General features: G+C 43.8%; 1 protein-coding gene across 3 annotated transcripts in view; it reads left to right on the top strand.

The window, feature by feature from the left end:
• The window catches only part of LOC146667261 (uncharacterized), a 29,973-nt gene that overhangs the window by 4,182 nt on the left and 3,029 nt on the right, over positions 1-22,762 (top strand). For 2 of the 3 annotated variants that reach the window (XM_085408924.1, XM_085408926.1), the window contains exons 4-7: positions 1,655-1,794; positions 8,936-9,029; positions 9,310-9,425; positions 20,876-21,293. In XM_085408924.1, the coding sequence (XP_085265050.1) occupies positions 1,655-1,794; positions 8,936-9,029; positions 9,310-9,425; positions 20,876-21,293 (768 nt within the window). The remainder of the gene's footprint in view (positions 1-1,654; positions 1,795-8,935; positions 9,030-9,309; positions 9,426-20,875; positions 21,294-22,762) is intronic. The other variant, XM_085408925.1, reaches the window with a different exon arrangement.

Raw genomic sequence — 22,762 nt, 5'->3', positions numbered from 1 at the left:
TCAGATAATAACAATACTAACCCATCCAAAGAGACGGCACACAGGTCTGTCATGGTGAACAAATCACTACTGTCATTTAACTGGATGCAACATCTGTACAACATCTGTACAACATCTGCACAACTGAACCCTTTTATGTGTCATTAAAATGATACTTTTTAAAGAAAACGTCCTAAATGAGTAAATAAGTGTGTTAGTGAGTGACAGGTGTGACCTGTAGGTTTAGACGCTGGTGTGCACAGACAGTATTCAGGTTAGGATGTAGGTGTCAGTAAAATAGTTTCTTGGTCACATTTGTGTTTGGATTGAAGCACTCAAGTCCTCAGAAGGCAAAGCTTTACATTTGTAGAGTAGGTAGGCTCACATCGTACACATTTGTAGCTCTGACTGTACTCGTACAGCCTAAACTCGGACATGAAGACGGTGCCATGAAGACGGTGCTCTGTCCTCCTGGAGGAGTTTTACATGAAGAGGAGGAACAAAAAGCTCAGATCTGCTGCATCAGATCAGAGTGTGTGTGTTAGCCTCACACAGAGCGAGCGTGTGGCTGCTCTCAGGTTTGCTGTGCGGTTGCGTGTTGTTGTACGCTCCTACAGCAGGTCTGCTTTTAGGCACAAATGTAAACTGCAGCTCTAAGCAGCGTGCTTACAAGCTGCGCTCTGCATCAAATGCATCCAAGCAAAAACAATGCATTGAGGAGTTTTTATAATTTCTACAACAGAGAGGTTCACATATTTCAGGACATGAGTGCTGCAGGTAGAACAGAGCACAGCAGGGTTTCATATCCTCTAAAGCTGTTTGTTTGGATATGAAACATGTTTGACCATGAAAGAGTTAAAACACTGTAGAACAGCTCGTATATTAAAAACATTAAAACAATGCAAAGCCAAACAGGACACGCTGTTACAGCCATGTTGCTTCATAACAGCTGTGACTCCTCCCACACCGAGTGTGATGATGAGCAGGGGCAGGTAAAGTTCACATGTGAGAGTCGGTGGACATTTCCTTGCATATTTTATATCCTGCTTAGACCGTCGTGGTAAGAAAGTCGTCTCTTATTTCTGAGATTTGATGTGTTGTGTTGTGAAACTGCAGAGAGCTCAAACAGCAGTAGTTTCTGGTCTTAGGCTGTAAGCTCAGATATCGATGTGGTCTTCAGTTCTCCAGGCTCCTCTGTCAGGTTTGAGCCCACGCTGCTTCAGTAACGATGGGCGGTGTGACCGCCCAACAATCAATATGCTGCCAGTCAGACTCTGTGCAGATCTGCTAAAATATTTTCATACAAGAATCTATTTAACATATTAGAGACCTCAGAGGAGGTTTCACAGTGTGGTGGTTAATGGAGTCACTCACAAAGGGAATGATTGCTGGTTCTTTCTTTGGCCCGGTGAGGAAGGCCATCCGACAGAAAGCTTCCGTGGCGACTCTGTGACGGCAGCAGCCAACGGTATCTGTTAGAGACTTTGGAGAAACGTTGTTGTGCCTCGTTCTACATCTGTGACTCTGAAAGTCGTCTCCCTGTTTTCCCTGAGAGTGTGCAGAGCTGCGTATCCACACGTGTTACAGCCAGTACTTAAATAGCAGTTAGCATTATAGAATAGTGCTCTACTAATTGAGTGTAATGGTAAACTGAGTTTTCTTTCTGTGTTTGAAGGGCTGATGGAGTGTGTCCCTCATGGAGCTGAAGGTCAGATGCCTGGCCCCGAGGACCAGGACGCCCAGTCCGTGTCTACTCGATCCCAGTCGCAGAGCCAGGCGTGCAGGACGAAGCTTACCGGCAGCAGGGGAGTGGAGGTCAGTGGCTCCTCTCCTCTTAAGTGTGAACTCACTGCTTCTGTTGAAGGCAGAGACTCGCTGCAGGAAGTGGCGATCCCACACCGGTACGTCGACGATGGCAGCAGCGACTCAAAGTTTGACGTCTTGTGTGACATCGATAAAACCGGTCACTCGTTGGTCGGGGAGTTTTTTGACGAGCCCTCAAATGTTGACGTGGAAGGAACGAGTCCGTCGTGTTCGTACTCGATGGCGGCCGTCGATTTGCCGTCAACTTCTTCCGGTGTTAATGGCTGGAATCGCTATGACAACGTGTTTTCCTTGCCCCGGCCCTTCACTGACGGCAGCAAAGCGTTCCCGCGCACTGGCAGGGAAAGACTGTTTGCCTGCAGCTACTGCGGCAAAGCTTTTAACCGGCCCAAGAAAGTGGAGATACACCAGCGTGTCCACACAGGGGAGAAGCCTTTCAGCTGCTCCACATGCGGGAAGATGTTCTCAGAGGCCGGGAACCTGAGAAAACACCAGAGAGTCCACACTGGGGAGAAACCGTACACCTGTGGGGTGTGTGGCAGGGGATTTGCCTGGATAAGAAACCTGAAAACACACCAACAAAAGAGCCACGCTGACGTTTACAACGCAGAGACCTGGGAGGGTAAATGAGCTGCATTTGTGTGAAAGGTGCAGAGACACTGGAAGGCCGCTTTGTGCTGGACAGAATGGAAAGTAAATCTGTGGCGACTACAGTCGTTGTTTTTACACGAGTGAAATTTACACTCCTCCCACATGATACTCAACATTGGAATCAGGGCAGTGTGTCAGCTAGCCGTTACAGCAGAGCTGTAAAGCAGAGTGAAGCTCTGTTTGCTTCCACATCTGTGTGTGTTTCTGTAAAAGCAGGCAGCCAGGCCTCCTCTGATTGGTCAGGTCCAGTGTCCTGGTTCTCGCTCTGCTGGTTTGTGTATGCCCCCGTGCAGGCGTCGTCTGTAAGCCAGACGCTGTGGTGTTATAGATGTATGATTTGTAAAAAAACACGTCAACATAGCATTTTGTTTCATGGCGTCTAAAATAATAACTTTATGATAAAACAAATCGTAGTTTACAAAAAGATGCTTGAAACATTTTCAGGAGGCTGAATAGAAAAGGTTGAAGTTACATCTCCAGTCGTAGAACCAAAATCAGCACCCAGGCAGGGCTGTAAGACAGGACGCTATGTCTCTGATGGCGATATAAAAACGTCGTTTCATTTTACACTGTCGTTTGTTTCATGGTGTCACACAATAAAGTGTTTACAGCAATATCATGGTCCTGATGGTCGCTGTAGTGGCTACATTCATTTCTTAACGTTCTCTGTTTCTCTTATATTTAATATAACCACACTACGGACGGACAAGCGCCTGTTTTTACATGTTGTCGTTAGCAACAACGACGGTAAACCCAGCATGAGGCTCCGCCGTCCTCTTGTTTATTTTCCACATAAACCTTTCACAATAAAGCTTAAGATCCTGTTGAGATTTTTCAAAATAAACTGAAATGATGACAAACAGAAGGACCAGTCCAAACAAATCGAGGACCTTATTGGTAACCGAGGGGCCACCTCTGTAGCACGGACGTGGTTTGGTTATGAAGAGTCTGACACGGACCAGAACAATCATGGTGCAAACTGGTCTCAGACTCAAACATGACAAACCTCTTCTACCACCTACTGTTACGCCCCTGTCGAGGGGTACAGGAACGAAGCATAAGCTGAAAGAAGAGTGACCCCGCCCTGGTCCCCAAAACCACACCACAGCCGATTTAGATGTGAAAGTGGTTTATTGTGCCTAAACTGAAGCGTGACTCCGGGCTGAACAAAGGCCAAAATAACAAACAAAACCAGTCAAGGGGGTGCTACCTGAACCCTACGTGATAAAAAGAACAAACCAAAGACAAATGCCCCAACTGAATAAACAGGAGAAAATAATACAGAAAATAACAAGGCAGCTCACCCTTCGGCTTCAGTGACTATTTACACGTGACTCTAAACTACACACTACATACAGAAGCTCAGCAATCCTCAGGAGCACACACGCGAGTAACACAGGGTCTGGAGGCCAAGCATGGGTCTGCTGCTGCTGTCAGTGTTGCCAACTCCTCAGTAAGGAAAATCGCTATTGGCTGTCCTAAAAGTTGCTAGAAGTCGCCAAATGACGTCATCGCCTAATCTGCATAATTGGTCATGCTAATGTAATTGTAACCTATGCTGTTGGAGAGAGAAATAACATCGTGGAAGAGACATAAAGTGAGTAAAAAACGTCCTAAATGCAGTTAGAATTTATTTAGAACTACGAATTAAATTTCTTTTAGCAGTTATTGTTTTTTAATGTCACAATTCCAACCCTGCTCCTTTACCCGGGCTTGGACCGGCAAAAGTGACCCGAAACAGGCACTCTGGTGGAGTTACTTTGTGTGTGTGTGTTTATAAGTAGTTTTAAACCTTGTGATCCACAAAACAGCATAAGAGTAAAAGAGTAAAAGAAGAACTGACTGCGTTACAGTCAGTGCGGGAGCAGCGGCTTCGCTCATACGCGATTCATTTGCCGTTTGGATGCACAGGTGTGAACATCTCCTGCCCTGATAGCAGCTGGGGAGGACTATCGTCCGCCCGTGAGCGCTTTGGCACGGGTGAGGTGTCCACGGCAGCACCGCTGCTTGTTGAGAAAAAGAGCGATACGCATTTTCACGTCAAAAAGTCGTCATAAATAAGTCTCCAGTAACACCAGAAAAAGTCGCCAGATTTGTCGCTAGTCGCTTTTTAGAAAAAATGTCGCTAAGGGGTCTGAAAACTCGCTAAATATAGCGACGAAGTTGGCAACACTGGCTGCTGTCAGCTGCTGGTGACAGATTTTCAAAGCAGCCACATGATCAGGGGACCAATCAGCAGCCGTCAGCTTCTCCAATCAGGGACCTGCAGAGACTTTTAAAGACACAGACAGGCAGAACGAAAAACAGCCACCACGACACATTATGGCCAGGGCCGTAACACCTACACAAGAATCCCCTGACAGAGTACGGAGAGAGTTTACGGACGAGAAGCAAAAAGAGCCGTCAGGTGCTCCAAATAAACCTTAGACTCTCTACACTCTGCAGGCTGTTTAATGCATCGGTCTAAACACTCGACTGCAGGTACACGACGCCCAGCTGAAAACACTTCACGCAGGTCGAGTCGGCCGAGATTCACAGAATTTACAGCAAATTCACTATTTTGTGATATATATGGTTGTGACTTGGGATTTTGGGCATATCGCACAGCCCTACACCCGGGTTAAGAGCACATGTTGTTCAAAGGCTCAGCACTGTGCTACCTTTACCTGTGCTGCTGTGGATGAAGCTGCATTAGTTTGATCAGTGAGATGTGCAGACAGCAGATTAATGTGTGTATCACTACTGTACCAGGGGACAAACTGCAGCGCGCTCTCGGTAGTGAACGAGCGCGTCAGCCAGTGCAACGACGTGACTCGCCCTCACTGTGGCACAGAGGAATACGATGTGTGACGAGACCTGAAACCGTGCTGCCGTCAGTGCACGTAGTGACCTGCTGTCAAAGGTTTGTGGCCCACAAAAGCACGTTTACATCAGCTGTTACATTAAAATGTGTCCAGTCACATTTACAGACTGGCTGTTTTAACCTTTGGGAGGGAGACTGTGCTAAGCATGAACACTGCTAACCTAGCAGTTAGTAACAGTGATGTTTGTCACACGCTGTTGGGTTGGAATTGATCTGAAATGGCTTTGTTTGAATTGCAAAGTATTTTAGTTACCGAGTCTACATTTGTTTGTAGCTCATGTTAGCGTCAGAGCATTGCTCATTTTGGTAGGTTTCCACTTTCTGCATGCATCATTTCATTAAGGAATAAAATGTTGTCTTTTACCTCAAATGCGTGGGTTATTTGTTTTCAGACCCTGCAGAAACATTACAGCTGATAAATGATAAATAAAGCTTCAGATGTAACCCTTGACACCTGCATGAAGGCGTCCTCTGCTGTTGTACTGCATACTAGGCTGGGTATCGTCACTGATTTCTAGAATCGATTCGATCCACGATTCCATTCGATTTGAGTCGGGGAAATTTTGCCTCAGACAGTCAGAAATATTATAAGTCAGATCATGCATCAGTACATTTCCATATTTTTATATCTATAAAAAGAAAGCTGACACTTGTGAGACTTTATCAAAGGTGTGAGCATCACAGCAGAGGCCTTTGTGTCAAAGTAGCTGAAGATAAAACACAGAAAAACATGAAGGAGAATTTCCTGCCCTGGATTTTATAAAAATATTCTGCAGTAGATCAAAAATGAAAGAAGACCATGAATCAACACATGAACATTACCTGATGCTGCTGAAGTGAAACAGAGCAAAGTTACAGAGGTTTTAGAGACACAGCGTTTTGCAGTTTTGCATAATTTTAAAAAGTTTAAATTTGTTCAGTATTGAACGGCAGAAATTAGGTTTTCTTTTCGGAAGTAAGTAAAAGGAAAAAAACAGCGTCCGACAGGCTGTAAACAACGGTAGACTTGTGCGTAACAAGCAAGCGAATAATGCAGAAAACAGATTTTTAGACGGGAAACTGTTGTTGGAGAGAGAGAGAGAGAGAGCTGTGCATCGTGGTGGAAGCAAAACAGCAAAAGTCAGAGTGAATTCATGACGATGTTTATGTGAAGCGTAGTTTGGATCTTCTTTTGCTGCTGGTTCGGTCAATATTGTTTGGAGAGCGATAAAACTAACAGCTTCAGAATCGGCGCAAAAAGGGCGTGAACACAAAGCTCGACCCGCCGACACATCAGACTCAGCGAGCTGTCGGCTTTCAGCCCCGACCGTGTCCGTGCCGTCAGGTGAGAAAGGCGACATCTCACTGATCCTGATCCGTCGGCGGGTCGAGCTTTGTGTTTACGTCTTTGTGCAGAATCCGTGTTCCTGCTCTCATTTACTGTTTGAGCTGTTTGGTGGTTGTTGGAATTTTGTGAGGTTTAACCTGAGATTCTGGCGTTTCGGGCAAAATAAATTTACATTTAAAAATCGATTCAGGATTTTAATGAATCGATATCACATTATCCAAGCCAGAATCGATTTTAATTGATAAATCGATAATCAAAACCCACCCCTACTGCAGAGGTTACTTCAAATCAGTGATAATAACACAGAAATCACATTTGTCCATTCATCCATTTTCTAACAACTCGTGGGGGTGGCAGTCAAGCAGAAAACCCAGATCTCCTGCTCCCTGGCCATCCAGAGGTGCTCCCAAGCCACCTGAGAGAGGTTGCAGGAAGTCACAGCTCTACTCTAGTGCTTCTCTACGCTGAGCACTCAAAGATTTTTACACAGCATCCATTCATTCAAGCATTTTTACTATACTTAAGTGCTTTGTATCTAACAATTACGCTGAAGAGCAAGTTAGTATCCTGCCCAAGGATACTAACTAGAGCAGGCAGGGATCACCGCCAACCTTCCAATTCGGCAGTAGAGGAGGAGGATGACCTGCTCTACTTCCTGAGCTAAAGCCACCACATGACCTCTTGGGACCACCAAAAAATATACCTTCCAACAGGGACGGCTCAGGCAGGCAGTATGGACCAAGCTGTCACTGCAGTTCTGAGGGACTAAATGGACCAGACCACATACTCCTGAAGCCCCGCCCACAGGATCCCCTGAGGGACGTGACTGAATGTCTCTCCCACCGAACACCTGCAGACTGATTGGACAAACTCCCTCAAATAACCTGAAGAGGATAACGAGCTAGTCCGGTTTTGACCAAGGTGGAAACCAGTAAATTGTTGTTTACTCATATTTCTTGACCTCCGCGCTGCGTTTGATTCTGTTACCATAATATTTAATAGGCTCAGTGTTTTGGCTGGTATCTCCAGCTCAGCACTAGACTGGTTTTCTTCTTATTTATCTGGAAGGACATTGTATTTGGGTGAGCAAGTTCTCCTTTTATACTGCATCTCTAAGCTGTGGGGCTCAAAAGGTTCAGTGTGGGGCCATTGTTGTTTTCCTTTAACGTCCTTTTCTAGTGTTTCTTGTTTCTGTGGCGCAGACAAATGTTTGAGCCTCAGCAGCTGGATAGGCTGTCCACACTAGTTCACTGTTTATCCCAGAATTGTGACCGCCTCTCCAATAATAAATATATATATTATCTTTAGTTCCAACAAGACTGAGGCTACATTATAGCTCCTGCTGATATGTATTCAAGAATCAGCTCCTCTGTGAAGACCCGTTTTCCTAATCTTGATGTCATGTTTAATTCTGAACGTTGGCTCACATGTATAGGGTCGATGTCACGCTCCTGTTTCTTTTCTACTCTAAACTGTGAGCTGTAGTGTTGTGCTCTGAACCAGAGGAAACCGTTCATGCGTCAGCGTGCCTAGACCACTGTAATGCTTTTTACCAGGATATGTGTATCGTCTCATTCATGCCTCCCAGTCATACAACATGCTGCACCTAGCAAGTTCACATTACCCTTTTATTAATTTTCAGGGGCTTTCAGTTGATTTTAGATTTTCAAATTCTCACACTTACATACAGACAAGCTCCAAAATACTTGCTGTCTGCGGTCTTTGCTCACAAGCTCAAAACCTAATAGTTTTTGCTCGTATAAGACTGAAGACTGGGCGGCACAGAGCGCTTGAGTCTGTTCCCGGCTCTGTTCAGTCAACTCTGTGGAGTCTTTCAAAACACAGTTCAAAACTTTTCTGTGTAATCCGGCTTTCTGCTGACGTCCTTTGGTTTGTTATTCAATTCAGTTTTATTTACACAGCGCCAAATCACAACAACAGTCGCCTCAAGGTGCTTTATACTGTAAGGTCGACCCTACAATACTACATACAGAGAAAAACCCAACAATCATATGACCCCCTATGAACAAGCACTTTGGCAACAGTGGGAAGGAAAAACTCCCTTTTAACAGGAAGAAACCTCCAGCAGAACCAGGCTCAGGGAGGGGCGGGGCTTTTTTCATGGTTCTGTATTGCTATTAATTGTTTTGGAGTGATTGTACAGTACTTTGTGACTTTGATGTCTAAATAAACTTCACTATACTTGAGTTCGTATTCTTTTTTCACAGTTTTCACTGGTATCGTGTTGTGTATTGCATCAGACAGTTCCTATGTTTTCTTTGTGTGGGCAGAAGGATGAGGAGCCAGATGTGGTGCTGGTGAAGGTGGAGGAGGTGGAGCCAATGACGAGACCTCGGAACCGGCCGTGCCTCAGCATACAGGAGGGTGAGCAGACCCGTTCACTGTGAACTGTAGATCAGTTTAGGAAGTGTTCTGACTCCGACTACAGCAGCCTGATGACATCAAACGTGTCCCCTCGAGGGCTACTGTTGCTGTCATTTGGTGCTATATAAATAAAATAGAACTGAGTCGTCAGTCATCATATTGCATCATCTGATGTTTTGCCCTACATCAAGGATTCTCGCTCCAGAAAACCCTGTGAGAATGTTGAGTCCATTTAACCCTAGCTGGGTGAGAACTTGACTCTGAATCTGTCTGTGTCCAGGGTTGGTGGAGTCCAGTACAGACGACTGCAGAGGAGTGCTGTCCTTTGATGAAACCACACAGATGTCCACCAATTGGCTGTCCGACCTGCAGGACTCTGGGCGGGGCTTCTCAGAGGTCAGCTGTGGCCATTCTTCGCTGTGGACTAATAGGGGGGGCGGTTACAGTGAGAGCCTTCCAGGGCTGTCCTCACACTTCGCTCCACTCTCATACTTGCCTGGCACACTCACTGGAGGAGAGCCTGGCAGCTCTGGGAGGGGATCGGCTGCTGAGAACGCAACAGAGAGGGGATCAGCCGCTGAGAATTCTAGAAAGTTGCCCACTTATCCCTTTGAGCAGAAGCTTCCTGTTATTGATCTGTCAGATGAGTCCAGCCAAAGTCAGGTGTCAAGTCAGACGCAAGCAGGACACCTGTCAGTCCAGGGGTCTCAACAGTATCTGCACCCAGGTCCAAGTCAGGGCCCAAAAAATCCCACGAAGAGGGATTGTGTCTGTAGTTTCTGTGGGAAAAGGTTTCCTGCTCCAGCAAATTTGGAATCTCATATGAGAACCCATACTGGAGAAAAGCCATATGGCTGCACCATCTGTGGTAAAAAATTCTCCCAGTTGTGGAATTTGAAGATCCACAGGAACATCCACACAGGGGAGCGACCGTACCAGTGCTCGCTCTGCCCCGAAAAGTTTTCTGACCCCAGCAACCTGAAAAAACACCTAAAGAGACACCATCCACAAAACATGGCCATACAGTCAGGAACATCTTAGATGAAAGGGCTAACACACTGTTAATGAGTACTGTATTTTTCAGACCATTAGGCGCACTGGATTATATTATAATAATTATATACTCATTCTTCTTGCTTCTTCGACGTCCGTACCATTGATTCATTAATGCTGTATTCAATCACAGCTGCTCTATTCCCATGTTGTTGCAGTATATGAATGACTAACCTCGTATTGTGGATGGATTATCTCAGTTGTTCTCCTGGCTGAAGTTTGGTCCTTTTACAGCATCCTGCCATGCGACTGCATTTGTCTCTAACTATCAGGAACCCTCACATTAACTTTTATCGAGTGGAAAAAAGTTAACATTCATCCTCCAGCTTCACTGTTTATATTATGCTAACATAGCTGTGTTGCTAGCAATCACGTAGCACATCATTATATACCAGCTAGCCCAACTTCAGTAACCCTACAAACATCACTGCTGTTTAGTTTTCTGTCCTCATTTATGTTGGAAGTGATAGCAGAGCTGTACGTTTGAATTTGTTTCAGAAATCTCTCAGTCAGAACATGGTATGTCATGTTTAGGTGGAAGCTAGCGAGCTAACTTCCTGCTAACTTCTAGCTTCATTAAATTTTAATAAATTCTGTTTTCATGGATGCCAGGATGTTAAACTTAATTGTTGCACCTGGTAAAGCAACAAAGCTGATGATTTTATTACAGATGAAAGAATTTAGACAGTTTTTAACTCTCAGTGATGCCGCAGTGTTCGTTTGACTTTGGGACCTGAAGTGGACGGAGTTTAGGACCCAGATTACTCTGCGAGGCTCCTGACTACGGTAGCCGTAATGCTCCAAGCGGTGCGCCTTCGTAGCTTACCAACGTCGTACTAAAACACTTTTGACAGATTTTCCAGCGCCGTGTAGCACATAAAGTCGGATCAGGTCAGTAAGCACAACCAGAATTCATACATAAGGCGCACCAGATTATAAGTCGCGCTGTCGAGTTTTGAGAAAATTAAAGGATTTTAAGTGCGCCTTATAGTGCAGAAAATACGGTAGCCTTATTTTAAAAATCGTGTCCTGGTGTGATTAGTGGGGATAGGTTAATTGATTAATCTAAATTGCCCATAGGTGTGAATCTGTGCGTGAATGTGAGTGCGAATGGTTGTCTGTCTCTGTGTGTTGGCCCTGCGACAGACTGGCGACCTGTCCAGGGTGTACCCCGCCTCTCGCCCTATGACAGCTGGGATAGGCTCCAGCACACACCACGACCCTGGAAAGGATAAGTGGAAGTGGATGGATGGATGGTGCCCTGAGGTTAAAATAGGCTTCAGGAAATGTAGCGTGTACCCTGGCTGTTAGTGGTGTAAATTGACTCGTTCTTAGGTAGTGATTCTCTATTCAAAGCACTTCTACTTTTTCTATGCTTAAGTGCTTTCTGTCAAACATTCACTCCAAGGGATGCATCAGAGAGCAAGTTGGGTTAGTCCTGTCCAAAGCACGTAGACTGGAGCAGCCTTCACATGATTGTGTCCTGCTCTACCTCCTGAGCTACAGACATCCTAAATAATATATTGCATTTAAGTGAGACACTCAGTAAGGGCATTTGTTGGGGTTTAGCATTGCTTTGCTTGGTTTGGCCTGTGGTCTCCAAAGTCAGACGTTTACCTTGAGTATATTAGCTTCACCTTTTGAAAACACAACACTTGTTTTGTTTCAGCTTTAGCATGCTAGCAGGTTATTAGGCCTCTAAAGATGCAGATCCAGTTTTTTATGTAACTCATGTTGTGTAAAGTCATGCTAAGTGTTGCTGTGTGTGCCCAAGGGCAGTTCCAGTCAAATCTATTCCATACTGTTGACAGGAAGTGAAAGCAGTAAGTGTTCATTCTCACAGCTCTAAAGCTCACCATGAGAACATTTGACTGAAAGTTTTTGATTCATTTTTTAACTGAAGCCTTTTGGTCATTAGAAAATGTGTGTGCTTTAGACCGGAGTGATAAGTGAGCCACTGTTCAACATTTACAATTTCAAAATAAAAGCAGAAATCTTTATTTTATGTATGTGTGTTTTATCCATGTAATAGATTGTTAGCCCATTCTGGTGTCATGAATACAAACTCTTAGGAAGCCCTTGTGAGTATTTCTTGAAGATTGGCACACATGTTTACTGGGACTGGTGGTCAGAGGTCAAGGTCACTGTGATCTGACAACACAGATTTTTGCAAGCACAAAAATTCATACACTAATTCTGTCAAATGTGTATCTTATGTTTAAAAGTAATAACTGAACTTTTCTGGCTGTTTGTCTGCATCATAATCCTATTTCACATTTGGTCTTATATTAAATTGTTGACCTTAATCTTTCTGCCACTTGGAGGTGACTGTTGTTGTCATTTGACACCATTTAAATAAAATAAAATTGAACCTCGTAAATTCATTTAGTCTTTACTTTTACAAAAGTCTGGACAAACATGGACACAAACTGCAGCCTTACTGGTTTCCAGTGGTGTGCAATAACCTGGCAGTTCTCCCGTTTCTACTGCTCTCTGCTTAGAAAACATTCAACTTTGAGCTATAACATTGCACATACCCATTAATTTATGTTAGATTACACGTAGTTTCATAGGTGTCGCGGTTGGTGGTTAACATGAAGAGGACCAGATGATGGAAAAAAACAACCACAACAGACTCGAGTCGTTTTCCAGAGCTCTGAATATATTTCTCTTACAGATACAAAGGTTCAAAACCATCTTAACATGAACACCCCAACTCTGCTCCCCACCACACACACACACACACACACACACACACACACACACACACACACACACACACACACACTCCAGCTACAAATAACATATACAGTGAAATGCTGCACTCATGTTAACACACCACACATACATCTCACTGAAGGAACAATGGGCTGGGAGGTCAGTTCCTTCATTAATATGCAAATTGTCATGACCATTGATCAACAACCACTGATCAATAACCATGAGTACCATCCACAGAGAGTTGGGGAATGGCTGCAATCACAGCATTGTAAGATGGTGACAGATGTACCCAATTAGGCCCCCTCCTCAATTCAGAGATGGTCTTTCCCTTATCATGGTGTAAATGGCCTTGTACTGATGTATAGCAACTTGAAATACTCCTAAAAATGGCACTACAGCATGTAAAAATATAAAGATAAGCTCTGGCTCTTGGTTCTATGATGGCGCTTAAAGGGTTAACTCATTGGTGTGTGTTATCTGGCTTCATGGACAGATAGAGCTGGGTGTCATCTGCATAGCAGTGTAAATGTATGCTATGTCTTCTAATGATGCTGCCTAAGGGAAGCATGTATAATGTAAACAGAATTGGTCCTAGCACTGAACCCTGTGGAACTCCATAATTAACCTCAGTGTGTGAAGAGGACTCTCCATTTACATGCACAAACTGGAGTCTATTAGATAGATATGATACAAACCACTGCAGCACAGTACCTGTAATACCTACAGCATGTTCTAATCGCTCTAATAGGATATTATGGTCGACAGTATCGAACGCTGCACTGAGGTCTAGCAGGACAAGCACAGAGATGAGTCCACTGTCAGAGGCCATAAGAAGATCATTTGTAACCTTCACTAAAGCTGTTTCTGTGCTGTGATGAGCTCTGAAACCTGACTGAAACTCTTCAAATAAACCTCTGCAGATGATCTGTTAGCTGTTTGACAACTACTCTTTCAAGGATGTTTGATATGAAAGGAAGGTTAAAGATTGGCCTATAATTAGCTAAGACTGCTGGGTCTAGAGATGCTTTTTGAGTAAAGGTTTAACTACAGCTAGCTTGAAGGCCTGTGGTACATAGCCGATCATTAGAGATAGGTTGATCATATTTAAGATCGAAGCATTAATTAATGGCAGGACTTCTTTGAGCAGTTTTGTAGGAATGGGGTCTAAAAGACACGTTGAAGGTTTGGAGGAAGTAATTATTGAAGTTAACTCAGAAAGATCAATTAGAGAAAAAGAGTCTAACTTAACATCAATGGTACTAAGAGTAGCTGTAGATAATATTACATCTGTGGGATGATTACTGGTCATTTTTTCTCTAATGATTAAAATTTAATTCAATTCAATTTTATTTATATAGTGGCAAATGACAACAACAGTCGCCTCAAGGCGCTTCATATTGTAAGGTAGACCCTACAGTAACACATACAGAGAAAAACCCAAGAAGAAGAAGAAGAAGAAACCTCCGGCAGAACCAGGCTCAGGGAGGGGCGGGGCCATCTGCTGCCACCGTTTGGGGTGAGAGAAGGAAGACGGGATAAAGACATGCTGTGGAAGAGAGACAGAGATTAATAACAGATATGATTCAATGCAGAGAGGTCTGTTAACACATAGTGAGTGAGAAAGGTGACTGGAAAGGAAAAACTCAATGCATCATGGGAATCCCCGGCGGCCTACGTCTATTGCAGCATAACTAAGGGAGGATTCAGGGTCACCTGGTCCAGCCCTAACTATATGCTTTAGCAAAAAGGAAAGTTTGAAGCCTAATCTTGAAAGTAGAGATAGTGTCTGTCTCCTGAATCCAAACTGGAAGCTGGTTCCACAGAAGAGGGGCCTGAAAACTGAAGGCTCTGCCTCCCATTCTACTTTTAAATACTCTAGGAAGAAGTTCTTGTGGACTTCTTCCTAGACTTTTATTTGTGAAGTTCATGAAGTCATTACTAGTTAACGTTAAAGGGATGGTTGGCTCAACAGAGCTCTGACTGTTTGTCAGCCTGGCTACAGAGCTGAAGAGAAACCTGGGGTTGTTCTTATTTTCTTCAATCAGTGATGAATAGTAAGATGTTCTGGCTTTGCGGAGGGCTTTCTTATAAATCTCTGTTGGAGTAGCGTTCAGATAGCTGCTCTGCTCTATGTTGGTACAGGGCATTGAAGATGATAACAGTGGGTGGATTATATTCTTAAACTTAGTTACAGCGCTTTCAGAAAGACATCTACTTTGATAAAGTCTACTCTCCACCGCTGTGTAATCAATTATTGTAAATGTAAATGTTATCAGGAAATGATCAGACAGCAGAGGGTTTTCAGGAAACACTGTTAAATGTTCAGTTTCTACGCCATATGTTAAAACAAGATCTAGAGTGTGATTAAAGTGGTGGGTGGGTTCTTTTACAGTTTGACAGAAGCCAATTGAGTCTAATAAATATTTTCACTCAGACAGTGAGAAATATTATAATTCTGATCATTTATCAGTACATGTTCATATTTTTGTATCTATGTATAAAAACAAAGCTGACGCTGTGAGACTTCAGAGGTGTGAACATCACAGCAGATGTCTTTGTGTCAAAGTAACTGAGGATAAAACATGAAGGAGATTTTCCTGGCCTGGCTTTTATAGCAGATAACCTTAAAAATATTCTGCAGTAGATCAAAAACTAAAGAAAACCATCAATCAACATATAAACACAGTGTTGGTCAAGTTACTTGAAAAAAGTAATCAGTAACTTCCCCCAAAAAGTTATCCCATTACTTTACTGATTACTTATTTTCAAAAGTAATTAATTACTTAGTTACTTAGTTACTTTTTAAAAACACGATTTACAACCTGAAGAGGTAATAAAGTGATAGATCTTTCAGCCCAATTCTACTTTTTCTGCATAATCCATCATATAAATGTAATCAAATGGAAAAGTCTCTTTTTAAAACTTGTTTTATTAGTTTTAATCTTTTAACTTTATGCATCAAGCAAAAATTTAATTATCTGCAACATTCTCTGACTGGAAGAAATTAGTTTAACATTTAAACCTATTTTCTGCACATTCCAGCACATAAAATAAAATATTTTTTGTGTTTACACTCAGTCTTTCAAATAGATGCAAGTAAAACACAGCAGAAAATAAATAAAGTCAAAGACTCAGCGGTCCTGTTGCTCTATTTTCACCTGTAAAGCAGGAGTGGGGCAGGCGGAGGTTTACCCTGGTGCAGGTGTGCAGCGGTCAGTGGAAGAATCCGCGAGTTTCTCTGTGAGTTTCCCATTACGTCGTAGCTACTCGGTGCTTGTTGGAAGTTTAGGGTTTTTTTTCGCTGTAAAAAGAAGTTTTCTTCCCACGCACAGCGGACACTAATGTTTTTGTCACTTTTTATGGAATCAAACTCAAAGTAAGGTCAGTACTTCCACGCTTTAAACGCTGCACGCTCATACTCTCTCCCGCACTCGATATATGATCCACTGTTGATCTGCACACAGCTGTTGTCACGAACGGCGCACTCGCTTACGTCACTGTCGTGAGACATTCTCGCAAAAAATCACGGTTTTAGTAACGCAGTAACGCAGCGTTCCTACGGGAAAGTAACGGTAATCTAATTACCGTTTTTGCAATAGTAATCCCTTACTTTACTCGTTACTTGAAAAAAGTAATCGGATTACAGTAACGCGTTACTGCCCATCTCTGTATAAACATCACCTGATGCTGCTGAAGTGAAGCAGAGCAAAGTTATAGAGGTTTGATTACAGACACAGCTGAGTGTAAAGTTTCTATTTCTTCGATCTTAAACTGCAGAAATGAGGTTTTGTTGTCAGATGTCATTGTTGAGAAAAAAACAGGTGCCAACAGCACTGAATAGAACTGTAGACTGATGCCTAATAAGCAGAGAGTAATGCAGAAAACAGATCTGAGGCGGGAAACTGTTCTTGAAGTACAGAGAGAGCTGTGCAGGAAGTGTGATTTTATCGTGGTGGAAGCAAAACAGCAAAGGTCAGAGATGACGATGCTTATCAAACATGAAGTGTAGTTTGGATCTCCTTTTGCTGCGGGTTCAGTCAGTTTTAGTCGGAGTTACTCAACCTGCAGCATCAGAATCTGTGAAATTTTCAGCCCTGACAGCTTGTCCGTGTACGTGCTGCCGGGTGAACGATCCACGGTGAATGAAATCCATGTACCTGCTCTCATTTCCTGTTTTAGCTGTTCGGCGGTTGTTCAAATAGTTTTGTGAGCTTTAAGCTGAGATTCTGGCATTTCTGGAAAAATACATTTATATTTAAAAATCGGTTCAGGATTTATTGAATTGATGTCGCTTTATTCAAACTAAAATCGATTTTTTAACCCGCCCCTACTAATAACAGATTAAATGCCATGTTGAGGCTGTCATTTTTAGCATCTACATGGATGTTAAAATCACCCACAATAATTATTTTATCTGAGCTGAGCACTAAATCAGATAAAAACTTTGAAAAATCAGACAGAAACTCTGTGAGGCCCAGGTTGTCACGTCTGAAGGTGAAGCAGACGGCGTGGAGTGAGACCCAAAAACATGATGGAGGCAGAGTGAGGTGATGAACGAAACACAAGCCGTTATTTGGCTGAGCAAAAGTACAAACAAAAGCAAAGAGAGAGAAACTAACAAACACCTAAACTGGGGTAAGCTAAACATTACACACTACCTGAAACATCGAACTAGAACCTGGGATTCTGAGATCTGATTTTCACCCAGGTGTCATCCACATACCTGAACCAAGGACTCGGTGGTGTTCCAGTAACATCTGATGGGAAAACACTGTGAGTCAGGCCTTCATAGTGGAAGTGCTTCAAGGAAACCAGTACTGATGGTGAGAAATGGAGAGAACAACGTACTGGACAAGTTGAAATCGATAATTATGATGACTCCAAATGTGATGTTTGATTGAAGCCGTCATGTCTTTGTGAGGCAGAAATAAGGTGGACACACAAAATCTCCCCTGTTCTAAGCATGGAGCAGAGGCTGTAATGGTTCTTGGGGATTGGCACTGTTGCCCAGTTAATTATAGTCCCAGTAACCACCCTCTGCAAACACATCGCTGATGTCTTCACAGCATCATCAGCCTCACCCTATCCCAGCATCGCCCTGCATCTCCTCCTTCACTACATCCATGAACCTCCTCTGAGGTCTTCCTCTTTCCCGCTCCATCTTCATCATCCTATGTCCAGTACATCCACCCTCCCTGCTCTGCACATGTGCGAACCATCCCAGCCTCTAGTCCTGTCCATCCCGCTCACTCGCAGTGAACACCTGAGCATCTTCAGCTCTGCGTCCTGTCTTTGTGTCAGTGCCACCGTCTCCACATCATACATCACAGCAGCTCTCACTGCCATCTTCTAAAACCTTCCCGTTCACTCTCGCAGCTATCCTTCTGACACTCTTCTCCACCCACTCCACCCTGCCTGCAGCTCTCTCTGGATGGTCCCAGGTATTTAAACTCATCCTCCTTCACTGTCTCTGCTCCTTACATGTTCACCTTTCCTCTGGTCTCATTCACACACGTTTCTGCTGACTTTCATTCCTCTACTCTCCAGGCTCTCCTCCACCCGCTCCCTCATCTGCAAACATCACAGTCCACAGAGACTCCTGCCTGACCTCATCAGCCTGTCCATCAGCGCTGCAGGTCCCTGATGTAATCCCACCCCCAGCTCAAGCCCACCTGTAGCTCCTCCCACACACAGTACCACAGTTCAGGCCGTCTCTCCCTTTATACTCATAGACCTCACACCTCCACACTCCTGCTGTTCCCTCTGACTTGCTGCCTGTCTTCACACTTTCATCTCCGTCTTCATGTTTGATGTGGTGAAGGTTTTAAGCTGGATGACCTTCCTGACACAACCCTTCTCACTTGTTCAGGCTTCGGTGTGCCTCCACCCACACGTATCAATGATTTACACTGTAAACCAGTAAAGGAAATCTAAAAACTGTGGTTTTTATTATCAACCATATCTTGACTTGTTTGTGTTTGGACACAGACAGAAATATCACCCTCACCATAAACCTTCAGCCCCTGTTCTGTGTGCTGTAGTTGGTTCAGATGGTTTACAGTGACCTACAGTCAAACAAACAGAACTGCATGCAAACATACTAGTTTACTCAAAACACTGCAATACTCTGAACTCCAAAAGTAAATGGATTTTGCAGTTTTCAGTCATCTTTGGTCCTGTCCTGTACAGGACAGCTTTCATCTGTGTTTGTTATGCGACTGAACTCTGACCTGTGAATCATTCAGGCATGAACCAGGGTTACATCTACACACAATAGTCAACCAATTGTAAAGGGAGGCTGTCACTAAAACCAAACAAATGTCAAAGATGACAGTTTCACAGGCGTAATATATTTTTGTTGTGTCAAGAAAATTCTCAAAGATCTTTTAGCCAGTAATTTTGCAAAGTGTGGATGACGAGAGAGGAAGTTCCAAACCTAAAAAACTGCAGCAGATCAACAGTATCTGAAAGCCATGTCAGTAAGACATGGGACCTGAGAGATGCATCTGGACCTGCACCTGACCAATGACTGGTCACTAAAGCCTCACCAGAAAAGGTTTCAGTGGCTGTAAAGAAGCCAGAGAAAAGGATCAAGTGTGAACATTAAACAGGAACTGGACTGAAAATCAGTCAAACAGGTCTGATGAAGTGATGACTTTTACATGCTACTTAAACCTCTAAGATCAAATGGATGTCACTATGGAGCAGGTCAGGACAGAGGTACAACAGTGAGGGTCTACAGCCATCTGTAAAACACGGTAGGGCTTCTGGCGTGGTATGGCTACATTTCAACCACTGGTGTTGGGATCTTGTCAAATTGGTGTAATTATAAAGACAGAAAAGTACCATAAAATTCAGACCAACCATGCAGTTGCATCTGAAGAGCATCTGATGGACAGTAGCTTCATTTTTCAGCATGGCAGTGATCCCAAATATGTGAAGTAAAAGCATATCTGGATAGAAAAACACAACGCTGTCAGTCGTGGATGGACCTCCCCATAGCCCAGACCTCAACATCACTGAAGCAGTTTGGGATAGTCTTTTACAGAACAAAAGGCAGAAACATCCAAAGAAGAGCTGTGGATGTCCTTCAAGAAGCCTAGAGAACTTTTCCTAAAGACTACTTATAGAAATGACAGAAAAAGAGGAACATAAATGTGCTCATACCAAATATTGTACTAAATACTTCAGCATCATCAGACTTGTACAAACTGTGCTAAACTGGGAAAATCGAAATAGGTGCAGCAATTTTCAATAAATTTAGCACTGTTAAAGTGCTGAACTAGTGCCATGTTATCGTAAACACAAGTTAAATTGAATTGCAGTATTTTCTAGATATTTCCCACCAGGACCTGTAATGGAAAGTTTCCAGGACTCATTGTAATCCAATGGCAAAACCCCCTGACTCCTTTTAAAAGGAAGAAGCAGCTACATTTTCCTGAAGTCTATGTCTGAGAATCTCCCTTTGTCTGAGGAAGAAACGTCTACCAGGTCCTTGGTTCCAACCTGGACCAGGGCAGGGCTCCCTATGCTCTAGGTGCTCCAACATCTCCCCCATCAGAAACATTCCAGCTTAATCCTCTGGTCAGTGTACCATTGACCACAGAGCTGGCTGATAGCTGGACTCCGCTGTCACTGCGTTATGGTTTATGATATAGATATAGAAATGAATTTTCCTGTAGGGATCTTCATGACCTCATCTTTTTTTCTCTAACCAAAGCAGTCCGGTGTAACACTGAGTGAAAAATAAAAGTGTTGTGCTGTCTGTGGCATCGTCATCATACACAGACGGCACTTTCGCTCTAATTAGAGGACACGCGACTCAGCCTATACCTTCTGACTACTAAAGTAACCACACTGTGACTGTTGTGGCAGCTCTTCTGTCAGTGGAGCACGTACACAGATTAGTTTGTGGCTTCTGTTACATTTTCTGTTACATTTGTACAGAAACTATAATTCTCTGTACATTCTCTTAAGAAAAGGATGAGCAAACTTCTGTTAGTTTCAAACTTTCAACCCAGTCCTGTAAGCCTGTGTCATGAAGCTTGGTCCTTCTTCTGCTCTCCTTCCAGGTTGCAGTACCTCAAAGGACCCCTGCAGAATCAGAAGATATCAGCAGCATTGTGGCGGCCCAGCTGAGGGTACCAGACACCAACATGCCAGCCAACCCAACCAAGCAGCAGCAGCAGCAGCAGCAGCAGCAGCGATGCAGCAACAACCCCACGAGCTGTGACTACTCTCTCTTTGAACTGGAAACCTTCTTCACCCGCTGGGCCCCTGATAGTGACCCTGTGTCAGCTCCTGGTGGCTCTTCATGTGCATTTGTTCCTAACAAGTCAACTGAACGTGACCAGGATAGAGTTGTTATCATAGACACTCGTCGACAGCCTTGGCAAGTGCTCGATCCACCACAGACCTCGACGTCCTCGGCGTTGAAGCCGAGCGGAGGGCAGAGTTTCTCCTCTGCAGGCCGGCTGTCTGCATCACAGGGTAACACTTTGTCTGCTTTCCTCAGTACGGCCTCTTAATGCTGTTGTTTTGCCCTGCCTGTGTACACCTTCAGATATTTGGATCACTTTATTGATGTTCCATCAACGTACTTAAAACCAGTAGTGTGTGCTGTCAAAGCTTCCACTGGTGCCACGTCGGAGTGGTCATCAAAGTGATAGCAGACAGGTCGACAGCAGACGGGTGATTGTGTGCTGGACTCATTCTTGAGCCACACAACTGCACTCACATTTAACTAATAATAATCTGTATGAACAGTTCCAGTCCCGCAGCACTGAAAGAGCGCTTATAAAAATAACCAATGATCTTCTTATGGCAGCTGACTCCGGTTTACTTTCCATTCTTATTCTCCTCGATCTGAGCGCTGCTTTCGACACTATTTCTCACTCTATACTTCTCAGTAGGTTGGCCTCCATCGGTCTCTCCCATACTCCACTAGCCTGGTTTAAATCATACCTGTCTGATCACACTCAGTTCATTCAACTCAAATCCTTCAGTTCTCAGCCCTTCCCTCTGACCACTGGCGTGCCCCAGGGATCTGTCCTGGGCCCCTTCTTTTCATTATCTACCTTCTTCCACTTGGACATAAATATAATATCCAGTTTCACTGTTATGCCGATGACACCCAGCTGTATCTGTCCACTAAACCTGATGCTGCTCTTCCCCCATCCTCCCTCACCCTCTGCTTAGCTGAACTAAATTCATGGTTCTCTTCTTATTTTCTTAAACTCAACAGTAACAAATCCGAGCTCCTCTTGGTCGGCTCTAAATCTACATTATCCAGAACCAACAGTTTCTCTGTTACTATCAATAACTCGCTGGTCTTCGTTTCTTCCTCTGTGAAAAGCTTGGGTCTCATCCTCGACAGTACTCTATCTTTCAATTCAAACATTAATAATGTCACTTGGTCTGCATATTTTCAATTGCGCAACATTATTTGTCTCCGTCCTTTTCTCACCCCACATGCCGCTGCCATTCTTGTCCACAGCCTTGTTACTTCCAGGATCGATTACTGTAATTCACTTCTTTTTGGTCTTACTCAGAAATCCGTCCACAAGCTTCAACGCGTCCAGAACTCTGCTGCCCGTATCATCACCAGGACCTCTTCTGTCCACCACATCACTCCTGTCCTGCAGCAGCTTTACTGACTCCTGGTCAAATATCGTATCAATTTCAAAATACTCTTGTACACATTTAAGACTATTCATCATCTCTCTGATCTGGTTCAGATCACCGCCCCATCTCGGTGTCTCAGATCTTCTTCTTCTCTTTCTCTCTCCGTCCCCTCCCCCTGTTTTGCCACCATGGGGAGCAGGGCTTTCAGCTGCTCCACTCTGGAATTCCTGACCTCCTGATTTAAGAAATATCACCTCCTTCTCTCTCTTTAGGTCCCAACTCAAAACTCGTTCAAAACAGCTTATCCCACATAACCTCTCCACTCTGCTATTTTA

This window comes from Rhamphochromis longiceps, linkage group LG6 (genome assembly GCF_057381845.1).
Source record: "Rhamphochromis longiceps isolate RC_006_pf linkage group LG6, R_longiceps_female_GT1.1, whole genome shotgun sequence".
NCBI lineage: Eukaryota > Metazoa > Chordata > Actinopteri > Cichliformes > Cichlidae > Rhamphochromis > Rhamphochromis longiceps.
Note: the sequence above shows the minus strand (reverse complement) of the source record. Positions and strands in the feature narration are given on the sequence as shown.